The following is an 18,302-nucleotide window of genomic DNA, read 5'->3' as shown; positions in this document are numbered from 1 at the left end:
ATATAGTTTAAGGTCATATCCAGGACCAGTTCAGTAATGATTGGACAAACATCATTAATGATTTAAGGATTATGTCATTTTAATGGAAAATATTTTCCTATAAACACTTTTATTTAGGGAAATGTTTTTAGTTATGGAAGGCCCTAATAATTTACAATGTATCACTCTCTATCTCTCCATAATATTATCCTAGTCTAATAATACCCAACCAGCAGTTACCATAACATATGTATACTTTTTTTTTTCACTCCTTTTTTGCTTTGTTCTTATTTTTGTTTCTGGCTTTTTTCCTCCCCACAAACTGAGTTCTCTTCTCCCCAAGCTTTGTTAATTAACTGACTCATTTGACGTTTTGGTTAGGAGCAAAGTGTAGAATCTGTTTTGATATTACACTTAATTTGTTTGCCCTCAGTCAGTGAGTGATGCAATTTTTATTTTTGTCCCAATCCAGAGTGTCCTTTTTGGGAAGCCGAGTTTTCCCCATATTAAAAGCCGACTTTTACATCTAAGTCTGCCCCCCTCAGGAGGCAAGTAAATTGGAACTCTTATTAAAAAATCAAATTATGGAAATCTGTACGTTCTATGTATACATTGCAGTTCTCACAGCTCTTTTAGAACCATTCGTATTGGTATATGTCAGAGCACAGCACTCCATTGCTCATAAAATTCTATGCACAGCCTTTCTTCTAAAGAATGCTACACAAATTTTGTGGATTGCGCCACCCAGACAACGTTCGGTACTTCCACTAGTATGAAGTAAATCCATTTCTCTGAAACATTTTTAGTTTATTCAGTCAAGTTTTCATTTATTTTATTTAAAGAATGTTGATTAAAGTACCATTGATCCAAACTTAATATAAATAATCTCTTCATAACAGAAATAATTAATATATTTTTGTGTTTTTTTTTTAATTTAAGTAGAAGACTAACGTCAATGCAAGTGTGTGTGTGGGGGGGGGTAGACTTACCTGTCTGTTTTAATTAAGTATATGCAAATAATCTAATATTGTTTTGTAATTCAAAAGTGCAGACTACTTAAATAATCTTGCGTATTATTGAATAAGCACAGCCTGGTTGTTCTAATCTATTTTTATATGAACAATACACACGCACACAAACTAATAAGCAGTTTTACTTTTGTGTAGCCGGTTGCCATGGTTATGCTGCAAAAGCAGAACTTTCTGTTGCTGCTGCTACCAGTGTTGTATCATTGATCTGTCTGGGTGAAACGAAAGTAGTTGCTTCTCTTCTGCCATTCTTACAAATATGCATAGTCTAACGGAACCATCCAAATAATGGCTGTCTGCGTGTGGATCTGACTTAGCCTATGAATCATCAAACTATTCAATCATTGTCGAAATATTTCTACTCAAAATGCCGCTTAACCAAACAATGGCCAGAATTGCCATCACATTGCTCAGTTTTTATAAGAACCTTGCTCCCTCTTTTAATTTTTACATCATTTAATAATTTGTTTATTTTTTTTATTAAATAGATATCACCCCCCTCCCCTATTTTTAAAACAAAAACATGAATGCTGATATCAGGGTTAGAAGATTTTAAGTACTTTGTTTGTCAAACAAGTTCATTTGTACTGATTAAGAAAAATTCTTGCTTTTTACTTCTGCTGAGAAAATATATTTGCATAAATTATCTTTAAGAAAAATTTTAATTGGTTGATGAAAATAGTTTGAAGTATGATTTTTTTTTTTTTTTTTTTTTTTTTTAATTATTCATTGACTTTTTATTTCATTTATATTTATTATTTCCTTGTAGGATCTCTTTGTTATAATCAATAAAAAGAAATGTTTAAAAAAAATTAAACGCTATTTTTTCTTCTCTCTAAAAATTTATTATTATTTTTTTTTTTGATCAAATTAATATAGATTATGCATTCATTTACATATCAAAAACTTGTTGGAGAGTACAGAGAGAGAGAGAGGCAGTTTCATATGATCCCCTTGGGATTGATATTACCCTAGGATTTACTCCTTCACCACCTCTCTAAAATATTTCATTCATTTACCCCCCCCCCATCCACCCCAAAATGGATTTTCTTGTGTATCACATTAGCAAATTATAAAAATAAATTGTTCATTCTTTCTTGGTAATATAGATAAACTCATACTTAATTATTTGTATTTTACAAGTTTTTAATTTGATTCTTATGGGGTTAAAAGTGTAGAGATTGTTGTGCATACTTATCATATCGGTATACTATCAGTGAATTCTTTAGTCTTTTGAACTCATTCCTTTTTGTGCTTTATCTGTTTTCCTTGATTTTTTTTCTTTATGTGGTGGGAATATCTCTTTCCATTTTTTCTAGGTCCTGGATATGACCTTAAACTATATATGATGGTGAGACCCCAGCTTGCAGGCTTTGGGGAGTGTGGAGCCACCCTTTAATTGCCATTGCTCCCAGGTCCACTCTGACTCAGTACCTGTTAGGGTCCCAACTAGAAACTAACTTGAAAAAAAAAAAAAATTCTATTAAAAAAATTTTTTTTCAAAATAACCGGGTTCGGCATTAAATAACCTGAAATGGGTTGATACGCCATAAAACAAAAACAACCAGCCAACAACCATTTTTCTGTCTACAGCTCTACAATATTTATCGATGTCTTGATATAAATATTCAAATCAATACTTTATATTCAACCTCCTTTTTAATCAAGCAACAAAACTATAGTGCAAGGATAGACAACCTTTCTTCTGCGGGTCAGATTACGTAATAATTTTTGAATGTACCAAAGACATGTGAGGAGAAATAAAATCTGTATTTTGTTTGTGATATAAAATGCAGCTAAATGTTTTAGCCGAGATAAAAGTGTAGCATCTGATCTTTCAGTACCAACAAAACATAAAAATAAGTTAAGAAAACTTGTGAATTGTGTTGATTGATTTTTTTATATTGTTGCAAATCTTACAATCCAATTAAAAGACAAAAATATTGGCTTCCTTCCAGTCTATACTATGTCATACAACAGAATTTACTTTTTCTGAAAATGCCAGAAAAACGGTTATTTTGAAACCTATTGAATGGCATTTAACGTGTGCGTATGTATTAGATAGATTTTCTACCCAATCAAATTTTGTTCTGGAACCAATAATAGATATTAGATCTGGTTTCTCTAATACTTTTAGTAAATAAATATTCTTCTTACACATGCAATCAAGCCCTTTAATTTTATGTCGCTACAATGCTAACTTTGACTTTGAATAAAATTCATATTACTTTAATTTTATGTCTCTACAGTGCAATGCTTTGACTTTGAATAAAATTCATATGCACTCAACTGTTTCATCATGTCACAAATCTTCATTGCAGCAAATGTAGCAAGTATATTTACACCAAGAATCAAAATTTGAACATCGGGCAACTTTTTGATCAGCATTGTCGGACATTTCTCGCCACTGATAATTTTTAATATCAGCTTTATCTTCGTTTTCCCCAAATCTGGAAAAGAATTGCAAATATGAAATAAAGCAGAGGAGGCGGACAAAAATTAATCTGCAATGGATATAAACTCGTACAATGAAATGTGGATCAATATTTTTGATAGAATAAATCATTGAGATATTGAACTAATATTTGTACTCATCATTACATTCGGTTTAACGGCTGTTTTACATGTTAGCATGTGACATTAATTTGTGTGTGTGTGTGTGTGTGTGTGTGTGTGTGTGTGTGTGTGTGTGTGTGTGTAACCCATTGAGCTCTGGTTATATTGTTTGAATGGGGTGTGTGAAAAGACTTTGGAATTCCCTGCCTGACTATATTGACATGCAAAAGTTAAAGTGTAATCTGAACAGATATCTTGCTATCCAACTCCCTACATAGTATTCCTCCAAATCTGGCCCCAAATAGTAGCCCTTTATGACTTAGTAGCACTGTGCCTTGTTTGGGGGTAAAAAAAAAAAAATAAAATAAACGGATAAAAAAAAAAAAGTTAAAATGAAAATTAGTCTCTCTCTCTCTCTCTCCGACTGAGCTAAATAATATTACTATACTTGGTGATATTTCCGTTTTCATTCTTACTTCCTTTACTTTCTTAATAGAGTGAACAAGGGTGAGAGAAATTTAGTAAGAGATTGGTCACTTGTTAAAGTGGAAATTCTTTCAAACATTACTCAAACTTCTAAATTGAGGAATATTTCAACATGTACTTGGTGGGCTTAAAAAATATAGGGAAAAGTCTTAAGGAAACAAACATGAACTCTGCTTAAATTTAACATGCATTAAAGAAAATCTTCATTGATCAACGAAAATTGTTTTCTGTTTCAAATACTGACATTTGCACATTGGCCAAATCAAAATCCTTCTGCAGGTCAGTAGTTGCTGACCCTTGCTTTACTGTGTATAAATGTCAGTATTACTGCAATTATTTTTACGTCGTGGTGATGGTGAGAGGTGAATTTCAATACCTCAAACGTCGTACCCATGTATTAGATCAAACGTATGGATGTAACCTAAAAAAGATCTGAAAGATTTGACTTTTACAAGTATATATGATACAGCGTTTGTTGCTACATTTCGTGAAAGATCAAAGTTGAATTTGGAGTACTGGGAAAAGAAGAAATTCTCATAAAATAAATCAATACTCGAATGTACTGTCTCTTTTGTCATCTTTGTTTTATACGGTAAATGTGAAATGGTGAGCATTGTGTTCATCAGCTTTGCACACATTACCAACACAAGCTTATTACCATTTTATTATAATTGCTTTTATATATATACTAGCAGTTCAGCCTGGCTTTGCTCGGGCCCTACGTACTGTTCATAACTTTATGTGCATATGTATACATATATTAAAAAGTTTGACTCCTGTCCAGGTAACCTACATCTAAAATTTCAAGTGTTTAGACCCAAAATTGGCAGAGGAGTTTGGTAGAGTCTGCAAAATAAACTGTTTCAACTTTGACCTCTTGGCAGCCGAATTTTTGCCCCAAAACTGATTAAAAAGTTTGCTGCATGTTTGAATCCCCTTTATGTAAAATTTCAAATGTTTAGACCCAAAATTGGCTGAATAGTTTGCCAGAGACCGCAATGGTCAAATCTTTTGAACTTTGACCCCTTGACAACCAAATTTTCGGCCAAAAACTGATTAAAAAGCTTGCTCTATGTCTGATTGCATTGCATGTAAAATTTCAAATGTTTAGACCAAAAATTGGCTAATTTAGGAGAGACCACAGAGGTCAAATATTTTTAACTTTGACCCCGTCACATTTATTGTTTTGAGCTCAAATCCAATTAAAAAGGTTGATCCATGTCCAAGTCTAAAATTTCAAATGTTTAGACCCAAAATTGGCGGAGGAGTTTGGTAGAGTTTTCAATGGTCCCTTGACAGCCAAATTTGTGCCCAAAAACCGATTAAAATTTTTTTTCCCAAATCTCAATACCCCTTAATACCCCTTATGTATAATCTCGAGTCTGTAGACTGAAAATTGACAGAGTAGTCAGACAATTTTACTTATATATAGTATTATATGAAAGGAACTTTGTATGTGCAAGTTTATTCTCTATGGACTCCAAAACGGTTGAGCTAATTTTATTTTTTTAATTTCACATGAATGTACTTGATGTGTTTGACAGGGTTTTTACGTAGGTTTTATATTGGAATGCGTCTGATAAGTATGGAAAATCAAAAAATTCTGATTAAAAAAAAGAAGTCCGATTTTAATCAAAGTTAACTTTTATACAACCTGACATCAAAAGTACATTTGAAAAGTTTTATCACCACACAAGCAGAAAGGCTCAGTTTATAAAATCAACTGTAGATTCTTTTAACAAACAAGAATGCTTTTAAAAATATTGTCTTTTTTTAGAGCACAATTGAATTATAATACTTGACTTTTGCACGTTTAACATTAATTCAAGTGATAATGTAAAAATAATTTCATAAATTTAACAGTTGGTTCTTAAATAAGGCAGGGGCACGTTCAAAATAAATGTTTTTCTTTAGATCACAATTGAACCATGATACTTGACTTTTGCATTTTAAACTTTATAAGACCATTATTTACAGATAATTTTATAAAATCAACAGTAGGTTCTCTACAGTGCAATGTAGACTACGAGATATTGTGAATTAAGTCACTGCGGGGAGGCATGTGAAGTTTCCCCTGAGTACACTGCGAGGGAGGGATTCCCAACTAGAGCATGCAATAAATTGATTTGATTAAAAAAAAAAAAAAAAAAAAAAAAATGGGCGATTCACTGATTTTAATAACAATGAAAGAATGGGAGGGTGGAACATTTATTGATCCTCATTCAATCCTGGACAGTGTCGGGTCTCCCTGCTATTAGGTTGACAAGAAGGTTCTTGCAGGATTTTTAATTTTGATTTCAAATGATGTATTTTCAAATAAATTTTCGTTATAATATCTTTACTTTATGTATCATTTTAAAGAGTGCTTTTTGCTCTATCTAATTATTTAAATTACAATCGTTTTAAAACAATATCTTCTTTTCAGAACATTGAATACATGATGAAATAAAAGCAAATTCGCACAATTTTCTTATTTCAATTCAAGCTAGGCTGAAAAGCTGTTGAAACAGCTCTTGATATCCACAAAGTGTTTGGCCCAGGAACCACTACTGAGGACACAACAAGACCACACAATTGTGGTTTAAGAAATTTTGTGGCAGTGACGAAGGTCTTGAAGATGATGAGCATAGTGATCGTCCATTGGATGTTGACAATGATCAGCTGAGAAGCCTTAGTTGAAGCCTGTCCACACCCAACTGTTCGAGAACTTGCTTCTGAATTAGACGTAACATATATGACAATTTCCAACAACTTGAGAGAGATTGGAAAAACAAAAAAATTTGATAAATGGGTGACTTATGAATTGAATGATACCAAAAGAAACGCTGTTATGAAGTGTCATCTTACCTTCTTTTACACAAGAACAACCCGTTTATCCACCGGGTTGTGACTTGCAATGAAAAGTGGGTTCTTTACGATAACTGGCAATGCTCAGCTCAGTGGTTAGATGCCAACAGAGCTCCACAACACGTCCCGAAGCCAGAGTTGCACCAAAAGGTCATGCTGACTGCTTGTTGGTTTGCGACTGGTCTCATCGATTGCAGATTTTTGAATGCAGGTGAAACCACTACGACAGTGACGTACTGTCAACAAATAGATGAAATGCATCAGCAACTTTGACAACAATACCCAACATTCGTCAACAGAAAAGACCCAATTCTCCTCCATGACAATGGCCGCACGTTGCTAAACTGACCCTGCAGAAGCTGAACGAATTGGGTTATGAAACTCTGCCTCATTTGCCATACACTTCTCACCTACCAACTACCACTTTTTCAAGCATCTCGACAACTTTTTGCATGAGAAATGCTTCAAAAACCTAAGCGATATCAAAAACGCCTTCAGCGACTTCATTGCTATCAGAATGTAAGATTTTTACGTTATTGGCATAAATACACTTTAGCCAAATTTATACTAGATTTTTTCACAAAGAATTGTGGTGCAACTGATAAAGGCGTTCATTAACAAGCAGTTCTAAGTGATGGTTCAGCTCTCACTGTAGGTGATAATAACTTAGAATAACATAATAATCATCATTTCTACCCGGTAATGGCTGATGGGACAAGAACGATCTATTTCCATAGATTAAAGGAAGGGTTCAGTTCGAAATTCTCTATAGATTCTGTATTGAATTTTACAAGCTGAACATGGCAAAGATCAGAATTTATATCAGCCGAAAAAAATAAAGTTACAAGGAGAATAGTAGTCCGAATAATTTAAAAAAAAAAAAATTGTTTTTTTTTTTTTTTTTTTTTTTTTTTTTTTGATGTGTAGAAAAGATAAGCATTGAGAAACCTAATGTAGATGGAACGGATACTTCTGCTAGTGTTTGTGTGCCACATATTTCATCCTTTCCCAACATGGGTTGGATTTTAAAAAACTGTCTTTTTTCGCACGATCTATGACTTTTTCTTTTATCACATTTTTATCTCAATTATCCTGAAGATGTCCTTTGAGACAGGGACGAAACGTTGATTTTTTAATGATTTCATTCGGTTTTTTCTAATTTTTTCTTTAAACATAACGTCAACCACCGCTGGTATATTTTTTAATTCCTTATACATACATATATATATACATATATATATACACACATACATACTAGCAAAAGTAACCGTCGTTGACTGGGTTCAAAAACAGCCTACAGAAAATGGACTCTGATTTATGAAAGTGTGATGATAGGTTATGAAAAGGAAGGGTTGTGAATTTGGGGGTATCAAAACCAAAGCAGAATTTGGTGAAAGTAAAAATAAAATAGATATAATTTATTATACCACACCTGTTTACACTGAAACACTTATCACAATATTTTGTGGATCTATATTAAAAACCTTATTAAACTTTGTGACATATTTCCATTCTATGGAGGTCAGGTGCAAACGAACACTCCATAATTTTATTATACCATATTTCTTCAAACTGAAACATAATTATCAAAGTATATTTATGCAGATAGATATGAAAAGTCTTTATTAAAATTTGTGCCTATTTCCATTTCATGGAGGCCAGGCGCGAACGCAGACCCTACAATTTTATTATACCATCCCTATTTAAGTTAAAACATACTTATCAAAGTATTATTATGTACATCTATATCAAAAACACTTGTAAACGTTTTTTTTTTTTTTAAATTTTTAAATTTTTTATTTCTATACTTTTTGGACCAGGCATGAACGCAGACCCCATAACTTTAATGAACCACCGTTCTGCCAGATCAGACATACCCATTCCTGTGTCTCGATACATCTTCTATCATTATATGTAATCAGTTTTTAAAATAGTCAATCATATAGGAGCCTATTCGTGACCAGACACACACACACACAGACATTCAACTTTATATTATAGATATATATACTAGCATTTCAGCCCGGTGTTGCCCGGGCGTTTGGAGATGTTGTGCAGAAAAAAAAAAAGCGGCCAATGTTTTTAACTTTGTCCCCTATTATGACCCCTTAACATTTATTGTTTTGGGCTCAAATCAAGTTATTAAGTTAGATCCATATCCAAGGAACCTATATCTAAAATTTCAAGTGTTTAGACCCAACATTGTTGGAGGAGTTTGGTAGAGTTCTCAACGGTTAAATCGTTGAATTTTGACCTTAACAGCCAAATTTCTGGCCGAAAATGGATTACAAAGATTTTCCCAAATCTCAGTACCCTGTATATCAAATTTCGAGTCTGTAGACTGAAAATTGACAGAGTTATTGCATAGGGAAATGTACACACACACACACACACACACGTTCACTTATATATATATATATATATATATATATATATATATATATATATATATATATATATATATATATATATATATATTGCAGCAATATAATTTGAAAATAGGAATCGATTTTTAATTAATGTTTTGTATAAAAAGTTAATTTTACACAAGTAGATTATTAATTTAAATATTTGTCTGGACTTAACAACTCAAACGTATCGAGGGAGTTAGAAAAGCTTTGGGCTCTTCTTACAGATAATCCTAGGATTAATTTCTGAGTTTTATTTAAAAAAGAAAATTACATGTGTGTGGAGGAAAGAGGGGTACATGTGGATTTTGAATATCAATGTTTTCAGGAGAAACATTTTGTCTGTCAGTGACCCTACCTGTTATCATTTAAAACAAAATTGACACGCATTTTAACTGTTTTTGAATTGTTCTCGAATGTTATGATGTTTAATTTACAGCCTTTTTTTATTTTATTTTTAATATATATGATGTCAATATACTAGTAACATTGCTATTTACAACAGAGGTGGTAATTTTTAATTTGCATGAATATGTTTAATCTTAGGTCTAATAAATGTTCATGTGGTGTTTGTTTAATTGTATGTTTTAAAAAAAAAATTATAAACAACTAATGGAACCCCTATACTGCCATTGTTTGGGGAAAATCGAGGAAACCAAGAATCATAATATCCAGAATTAAATTGACCGATAAAAACAAATAGCTAATTAATTAGATACTCTTTTGCAAAGCAATATGCAAATTGGTCAACTTTTGGATTCTGATTGCATTACATGATCAGTATATTAGAAAACTGTTCTATGCGAATATTAAGTTGATGTAATGTATATATAATGTTAGTTGCAATATCCATTTGCATATTAGTTTTTCAAAAAGACATTTAAGTTATTATTTTTTTAATTCTATGATTATTTTGATTGTAATATAACAAATAGTTTAAGCATATATTTAGTATTTGAGTACAACTGTTAATTTCCTGCTTTTGATTTTAGGTGAATTGACATGATTTTCAACAAGTTGCAATCTATTTTTAAGTTAAAAAACACACACATTGTACCAACACCATCGATTATGCAAATCATTTTTTCCTTGTTTACCTTTATGATCACTTTTAAGATAAATAAAATTGTATTGAAATTATCAAAATGTTATCGATTTGAATAAATGCAACACTTCTTTTTTTATAACAAAATTATAAATGAAATGTTTCACTTTTAATAAAAAATTTCAAGTATTTTACATAGCAAACTTTGCAAAGCTGTAGCTAGCCAACAAAGCCAATCAGATAAAATATATATTGGGGGAACAAACCTAATTAAACAAACACTGATCAACTTGCATTCAGTATAATAAAATTAGATAATAATTATTACTAAACTATTAATTAAAAAAATTATCCTAACATTCTGCAGGATAAGTATTTAGCTAGTATTTTAAATGTAAACCTTATCTAGTGTGACTTTAATTATCCGCAATGAGACCTTTTTTTTACTGATAAGAGAAATATTTAGATTTAGTCTTTCTTTTTAAAACTTTTGATATTAAGTGATTGGAGATGATATTCCCTGTCCTTTAGAAGTGAAACAATTTCATGTTATTTATAAAACGGTCACCTTGAATGTAATTCCAAGAAATTAGAGACACCATTCAGAAGTAAATACTATAGAGTAAGAATAAAACCTCTGTTTGCCCTGTATGAAGTCCGTTTCATTTTTCTCACAAGTGATAGGTTTTTATTGTATAATTGCTTAATGCTATGCTTAAAATAGTTGTGTGTGTGCATGCCATTATCAAATGGATTCAGGAAAAAAATAGTTTGTTTTTTTTCTTTCTTTTTAGTTACTTGACAAATGCGTATGTCACTCACTGATGCATATAAGTATTACTAATCATCTTCAACAAGAGTTTCATTTTATTAAACGCTATTACCCATGTTAGCACAATCATTACCATTATTTGTTGTAGTTTTATTTTGTTTAAAAAAATTCATAATGTATCTACTTAAAAAGATATTCTTCTTGCATCAGTAAAAATTAGAAATCTCTTTAATTGTATATTAATCCATATATATATATATATATATATATATATATATATACACTTAATTTACTCACATAAAATTAATATACGAAAATATAGATTTATGCATAAACTTTAAGTATTTACTTCAAAAGTGCTCAATACGTAGGTAGAGCTAGTTAGTAATTTATAAAATATATATGGCGATTAAGCTACACTGAATATTCAGCGTTTCATCCACTCTAGGACTCCTCAGGCTTTTGCGATATATATATATATATATATATATGATAGTTGGTGTTGATGAGAGAAGACGAAAACAAGTTGCGATTTACAAATCAATAAGTACATACATATATGTCTATATATACATATATTTATTCAGTTGTATTAAGTACAAATGTCTTACTTGCTATGTCTGTGACAATATCCATTATATTTCGGGGGGGGGGGAGAATTCCCCTTTTCAAATGGTTGATGTAACGGATCTATTCAAAGCATGGCGGATGATGGAGCAAAAATATATATATTGTAATTGTATATTAATCCTGATAATGTAGAAGTAAAGTGACTTATTACTTTACTATGTCATTTTTTTTCATATATGTTTATGGTGCGTATGAATACGCTATGTAAATTAGATGGAAAGAAAGTCGTGCTTTTTTTTAATAGCCGTTTAAAAAGACATTAAGAAAGATTAAGTTATTGAATCAACATAGTGAAAGAAATACATAGTTTAGAGATTGATGACTTGTTTAGTTAATTGTAATTTATGACTAATTAGAACAATTAAAACAATCTTTTCTTCTCCCATTCAACTCTAATTCAATTCCATGGTATATTTTAGCATGTAACTTGTGTTATTAAAATGTATAAGACAAACTCTATCAAGAAAAAGAAAACATTGATTAACTGACATTTAGTATTATAATGGATTTTCTTTCCAGCAGCAATTTAAACATACACTTGGGTACACTCTCTCTCCTCTCTCTCTCTCTCTCTCTCTCCTCTCTCTCCTCTCTCTCTCTCCCTCTCCTCTCTCTCTCTCCCTCTCCTCTCTCTCTCTCCCTCTCCTCTCTCTCCTCTCTGTTTAGATTAGACATTTATTATTGTCATAAAACTTCATCTGGAAACATATTGAACTCTTTATAAATCTAGTTTTGATTCTGCTGGGTTTTGAATCATATTTGAACAATATTAAGAAGTGGATTTATATTTTTATATATATATATATATATATATATATATATATATATATAAATAAAATCATGATTTGTTGTCTTTAAATGATTACTGACTCATTCATTATAGGCCATTGCTGTAAAAATACACTGTTAGTTGCAGGAAACTAACCAGTATTGATGTAACAGACATATTTCGGGATCCTTTTCTAGTATCCTACCAGACAACTGGAGCAGATGCTGCTCCAAAACAGCATTGCTCTGTCATAAAACCTTCCACCTAATGCAACAATGGTGTGATAAGATTCCTGCATAATCATCTGTTTATTGTGGGTAACCATCCGGAAGGACTTGGCTGAACTTTTTATGTGTTTGTCTTTAAATGGTTGGTCAGTTTCTTTCTTCTAGATGGGTTACCACAAACCTAACTTGTATTTTTACTACGCTGTTTTTTTTGGGGTTTTTTTTTTTTACAAAATTATTCATTTTAATGGAATTTTAAAAGTTCAATTATTGCAGCAATGTTTGGTCATTAAATTACCAATTGAATGAAATTATTCAAAAGCTATAATTTTGCAATAGCAATGTTTTTAATCTCTCTTGAGTGGATGTAGTTTTCAAAACTTTTAGTCTTTCAATACATGAGGATTTGCTAAGAATTTTAAAACCTGCTTCCAAAATTAAAAAAAAATCATTCCCGTCACAAAATATTCTTGATTTCAATAAATATTTAATTAATAGTAAAACTATAAAAATAATTCAGTGTGTAATAATTATTAATGTCATAGTTGCAAGGAACCGTCCACGTACACACAGATACATACAAAGTTATCTTGTAATTATGTTTATATATAATGACAGCTCGTTCAGTAAGCTTCTTTGATATGCGTTCAAGTTTTTTTCTTGACATTCGAGTTTTGAATTTTCTGCAAATCGAGTTTGGCTTGTATCATGTCTATTTTGCCATTAGCGTTCCTGGTATTTTCTTAACATTTCTAAAACCTTCTTTGCATAAATTTCGCGTTGATATTGCGCGTTTTTTATTTGTTTAAGTAAGCTTTGAATTTTTACATATGTATGTGTAAATTTTCTTCGCTCTAAATTGACATTAAATGACAATGTGATATAACTGTGTCATTTTATTTATTCATAGCTATTGCAAATTTTGAAATGACTCTTGGAAGGTTTAAATATTAAATAGTGAGCTTCATTTTCATTTGGAAATTGATTCTCATAAGAATATATAGGAACTATGTAAAATTGTGTGTGTGCATTATTAAAGCACATGTTGAAAAAAGATTTAATTTTTAATCAACTTTTCCTGTGATAAATTTTGCTCACTTCTTGAGATAAAAAAAATAAAAGAAATAATCAAATGTAAATGTGTTGCTTTATTTATATTCAAGATTTCAAGTTACATAAGTTATCAGCCTGTATAGAATATTTTGTCAGTTGAAGTGTCTCATTTGAAAGCCTAAATACTTATATTTAAAACTGAATAATATAATCACTAATTAACACATAAGATAACATTGTTACTTCCATCTGTTGTTACTAAAGTAATGAAATGAAAATTAATTTGCTTTTTATTAATGCTTTTATTTTATGAATATTTTTTTTTGTTCAACGATACTCATTTTGTTTAAAGAGTTGTGAGGTTTTATTTATTAAAAAAAGAAACAGTGGAGCTAATAGCTCCACTGTCTCATTTTTTATCAGTTACTACTTATTAAAGCCAAAATGAGATAGATGGATTGTCAATTGAATGATGAAGAGTATTATGAGAGGATTGAAAATGACTGGATTGAATAAAATTTGATTACCCATGAAGGTATTTTATGATGAGTATTCGTTGATATTAAATTTGAGAACAACTCTGTTCCCTGTTGTACCCCACTGGAAAGCAGTCTTGTAGCATATTTCACAGATGGGGAATTTTTGGAAAGAAACTTTGTTCATGGAAATTCTACATGGCACTAGGCACATGGAGTAATTTCTATATTTTTTAATTACACTTTGAGATGATAGATGAAACCCATTTTGAAACAATTTTTCCTTATAATTCGATTTCACCATCAGTGACTTGATCTTATGCTGAGCGAACCATGCAATACTTTTCAGATTTTTAAAACTTGTTTGATTGTTGGCAAATTATTTATCTTTATTTATTTATTTATTTTTTTGTTCTTGTAGATCCTGATGATCCCGAATATATTCGTCAAATGCAGCGACCTGCTGTTGTAAAGGAGGATGTTAAGCAGATGGAGGACCGTAAGCGCGTTTCCATTGTGCTTAACAGTGAAGCTTTTCGAGAGGAGTTGGAACAAATCATCCACGAGCACATGAAGACTGGCAATCACCCTGCGAGTTTGGCACTACAACAAATCACAGAACTTCTACTGCCACAATCCAGTCTGCGCAATAATGGGATAAAAGGTCAGTTTCCCCTCCCCTTTTTTTTTTTTTTTTTTTTTTGCATGTTTTATACGATGACATCATCATCATCATCATTGGTTTAATTTCTCTCTTTTTTTTTTTTTTTTTTTATAAATGCTGGAATATCTTGGACAGCTTTAAGAAATTGATTGCTAAATTAAACCATCTTTGGACAGGTCCTGATTTATCCCCTTTTTTTTTTCTCAAGTACATTTTATCACTTCCCATGTTTTCCATGGCCTTCCCCTGTAAATTGAACTTGCCGTCACTTTCAAGCCTGTCCTTAACATCCACGTTACATGTCCATTATAGAATCCTTCATAAATGTTAATCGTTTTCTTTTAAGCATCTTTATTTTAATTTGTACTTGTCATTAAACCTAATATTAGATTTTTTCACATATTTGTTTACTTAATTTTCTGAAAAGAATGCAAATGCTAACTCTTGACATCTTTTTTTTTCTTTTCTTTAATAATGTTTTTGGTTTTCTCCTCCTCCTCCCATTTTTCAGCATCTCCGGTCATTCCAATTCTTGACATCAGGGGCATGGAATCTTTGGGTTACTCAAGACAAGAGAAAGTACTCCGTTGTAAGCTAGCAGCCTGTTATCGTTTGGTAGACCTCTATGGTTGGTCGCATGGAATTTTCAATCATATTACCGTAAGTAGATTTTGATGTTCATTTATTGAATTAGATAATGAAATCTCTGATATTAAATAAAACATCTTTTTGGGCCCCCGATAAAAGGAGGGTGGACCTGTAAATTTACCCTTGTCCGTTCGTCTGTCCGATCTTTTCTCAATAACTACGCCTTTGAATTTTTGAAATTTTGCACAAACATTAAACATGATGAGTAAAAAAGTAACAGAACGAATTTTCCAGGAAAATTCCTGTTGTCTCCCTAGGCGTGCCTTTCGGGTTAAAATGCTTAAATTGACACTCTTGTGCTATTTAAAAAAAATTATGAAAAATTGTAACGAACTGATTTCTATATAATTTTGTTTTTCTATACTTTGCGACAACTCTTGGGTGTGCCCCAGGAGCTCTTTTAGGGCTAATAAAAACACTCCATTTTTGGACTATTTTTCCATATTTGTCCAAAATTTTCTTTGCATGTCTATTTAGCAGTTTTGCATGGTGCTGAACTTAAATTTAAATATGTTAAGACTTTGGGGACTTTTGGGGCTTAATTGGGGTGGGGGTGGGCAAATGATGGACAGTCTTCTTTTTTTTTTTTTTTTTTTTTTTTGCATGGTGCAGAACTCAAATTTACATATGTTAAGGCCTAAAACTGCACCGTTTGTTCATTTTCACCAGAATTTGACATCCCCTGGGGACTTTTGGAGCTAAATGGGTGTGTGGGGGAGGGGGGCGAATGCTGAACTTAGTCATTTTTTTTATGCCTCATTCACTGTGCACTCACGGGGGACCATGCATGCTTCACTTGTTTTACATAATTCTCTACTAAAAAAAGTTTAATTGACTTATTGTAGTTGTCCATGTCCATCTGTGTAATTTCACCATGATTCTCTGCTTGGTGTTTCGTCTGAAGTTGGTGCTTAATACTGACACCAACTGAAGTGTCACTTGTGCGTTCTCAGTCAATGCTGCAACAAAAGAATTATCTTTGCTAAGCCTAACCACAATTCCAGTTTAAAACGAGTAACAAAGTTTTATTTTGAAAGTCGTTACAAGGATGCTCGTTTCCTTTTACTGAACAACAGACCTGCAAATCAAGACAAACATCTTCCAACTTAACATAATCTATCAGCTTAGGGCCCATCTTTCTTTGAGGAACAAACACAACTGCTGTGTCTCTGCTAGAATATATATATATAGCTATCACCTGGATCCAACCAGAAAGCACTCAAGACTATCGGATGTTAATCTAAAGATATAAAAAAAAAAAAAAGCTGATTGACTGTAAAGTTCACCATTTGTTATAAACATTAATTTTGGAAAATTTCAAGTGAGTCATAATTTTCCAAATTTGAGTGGTCAACCTCCTAAGCATATATAGTTCTCATTTCTTGAATCGTCTTTCTTCTCTTGGTTAAATATTTTCACCCACAGCAAACATCTCGTCCCCATGCATTGCAACTTTGCAACATTATACACATTTATATTGTATCACATATTGAAATCTAGTAAGCTCATAGTTTTCATAGCTGAATGCTATGTTCCAGGAAAATATCTATAAAGTATTTAAAGCACATAAATTGCTTTAGATTTAATAAATACCAGATTGACTAATATGGCATAATCATATCGACACACTATCTCTCATTAAATCACTGAAGTTAAGCAATGTTGAGCCTGATCAGTACCAGATAGGTGAAGATTTGGAAATACCAAGCGCTGTATGTAGGAGGACGTTGACACCTCTCAGCAAGAGTTGCAAAAACTGGAATGGAATATTTGTGTAAACGTGCATTTTCGTGTGCATTCCCTTCACATGCTGTGATCATCTGCTTGTTTGAATTCAGTACTTGATTTTGACACTGCCTCTAGTGTCAATCCTGTGGTCTCGGTCTCTATTGTAACAAAAGCATCTTCCTTCCAGACAGTCACAACCCAAGTTTAAAACCAGAAACAATGTTTTATTTGAAGGCGTTATATTGAATATGGTTTTTTTACCAAACGATAAATTTGCTGTCAGAACTCTGAGCCCAACTAAATCAAAACACAAGTCCAACCGAATATTTCAGCTAACATCCAAAGGGGAATTTGCCTTTCAGACCAACAGAAACCTAGCTGACCTCCCTCTGTTCACTTTGCCAGAATATATATATATATATATATGTATGTATAGTAATTTATAAAATATATATGGCGATTAAGCTACACTGAATATTCTGCGTTTCATCCACTATAGGATTCGTCAGGCAGCCTGACGAATCCTATAGTGGATGAAACGCAGAATATTCAGTGTAGCTTAATCGCCATATATATTTTATAAATTACTAACTAGCTCTACCTACGTATTGAGCACTTTTGAAGTAAATACTTGAAGTTTACGCATAAATCTATACTTTCGTATATTAGGTTTATGTGATTAAATGAAGTAGTTATGTATATATATACTAGCCTGGGTGCCCAGTATTGTCCGGGTGTTTGGAGGTGTGTGTTGAGCAAAAAAAAATGTGGTAGTAGGCAGGCAGGCATGAACCCATGACGTGAAGGTGGAAAAAAAGTGAATAAAAATGACATATTATCCATGATGCAACCGGAAGTCTAAAGTGTTCAAATTTAACGTGGTCAATCAAAAACAAAAGATGACTTGCAGAAATGGCGTTGCCTTTAAACCTCCCACAAAAGCAAATTAGCCACAAGGTCGTTTTTAATGTGGGGGGAAAATCAGC

General features: G+C 31.9%; 1 protein-coding gene across 47 annotated transcripts in view; it reads left to right on the top strand.

Moving 5' to 3' along the window:
• The window catches only part of LOC145242141 (protein hu-li tai shao-like), a 271,491-nt gene that overhangs the window by 153,735 nt on the left and 99,454 nt on the right, over positions 1-18,302 (top strand). For all 47 annotated transcript variants that reach the window (XM_080105113.1, XM_080105104.1, XM_080105102.1 and 44 more), the window contains 2 exons: positions 14,698-14,940; positions 15,452-15,600. In XM_080105113.1, coding sequence (XP_079961239.1) covers positions 14,698-14,940; positions 15,452-15,600 — 392 coding nt within the window. The remainder of the gene's footprint in view (positions 1-14,697; positions 14,941-15,451; positions 15,601-18,302) is intronic.

This window comes from Euprymna scolopes, chromosome 21, assembly GCF_053919585.1.
Source record: "Euprymna scolopes isolate OS-2025 chromosome 21, ASM5391958v1, whole genome shotgun sequence".
NCBI lineage: Eukaryota > Metazoa > Mollusca > Cephalopoda > Sepiida > Sepiolidae > Euprymna > Euprymna scolopes.
Note: the sequence above shows the minus strand (reverse complement) of the source record. Positions and strands in the feature narration are given on the sequence as shown.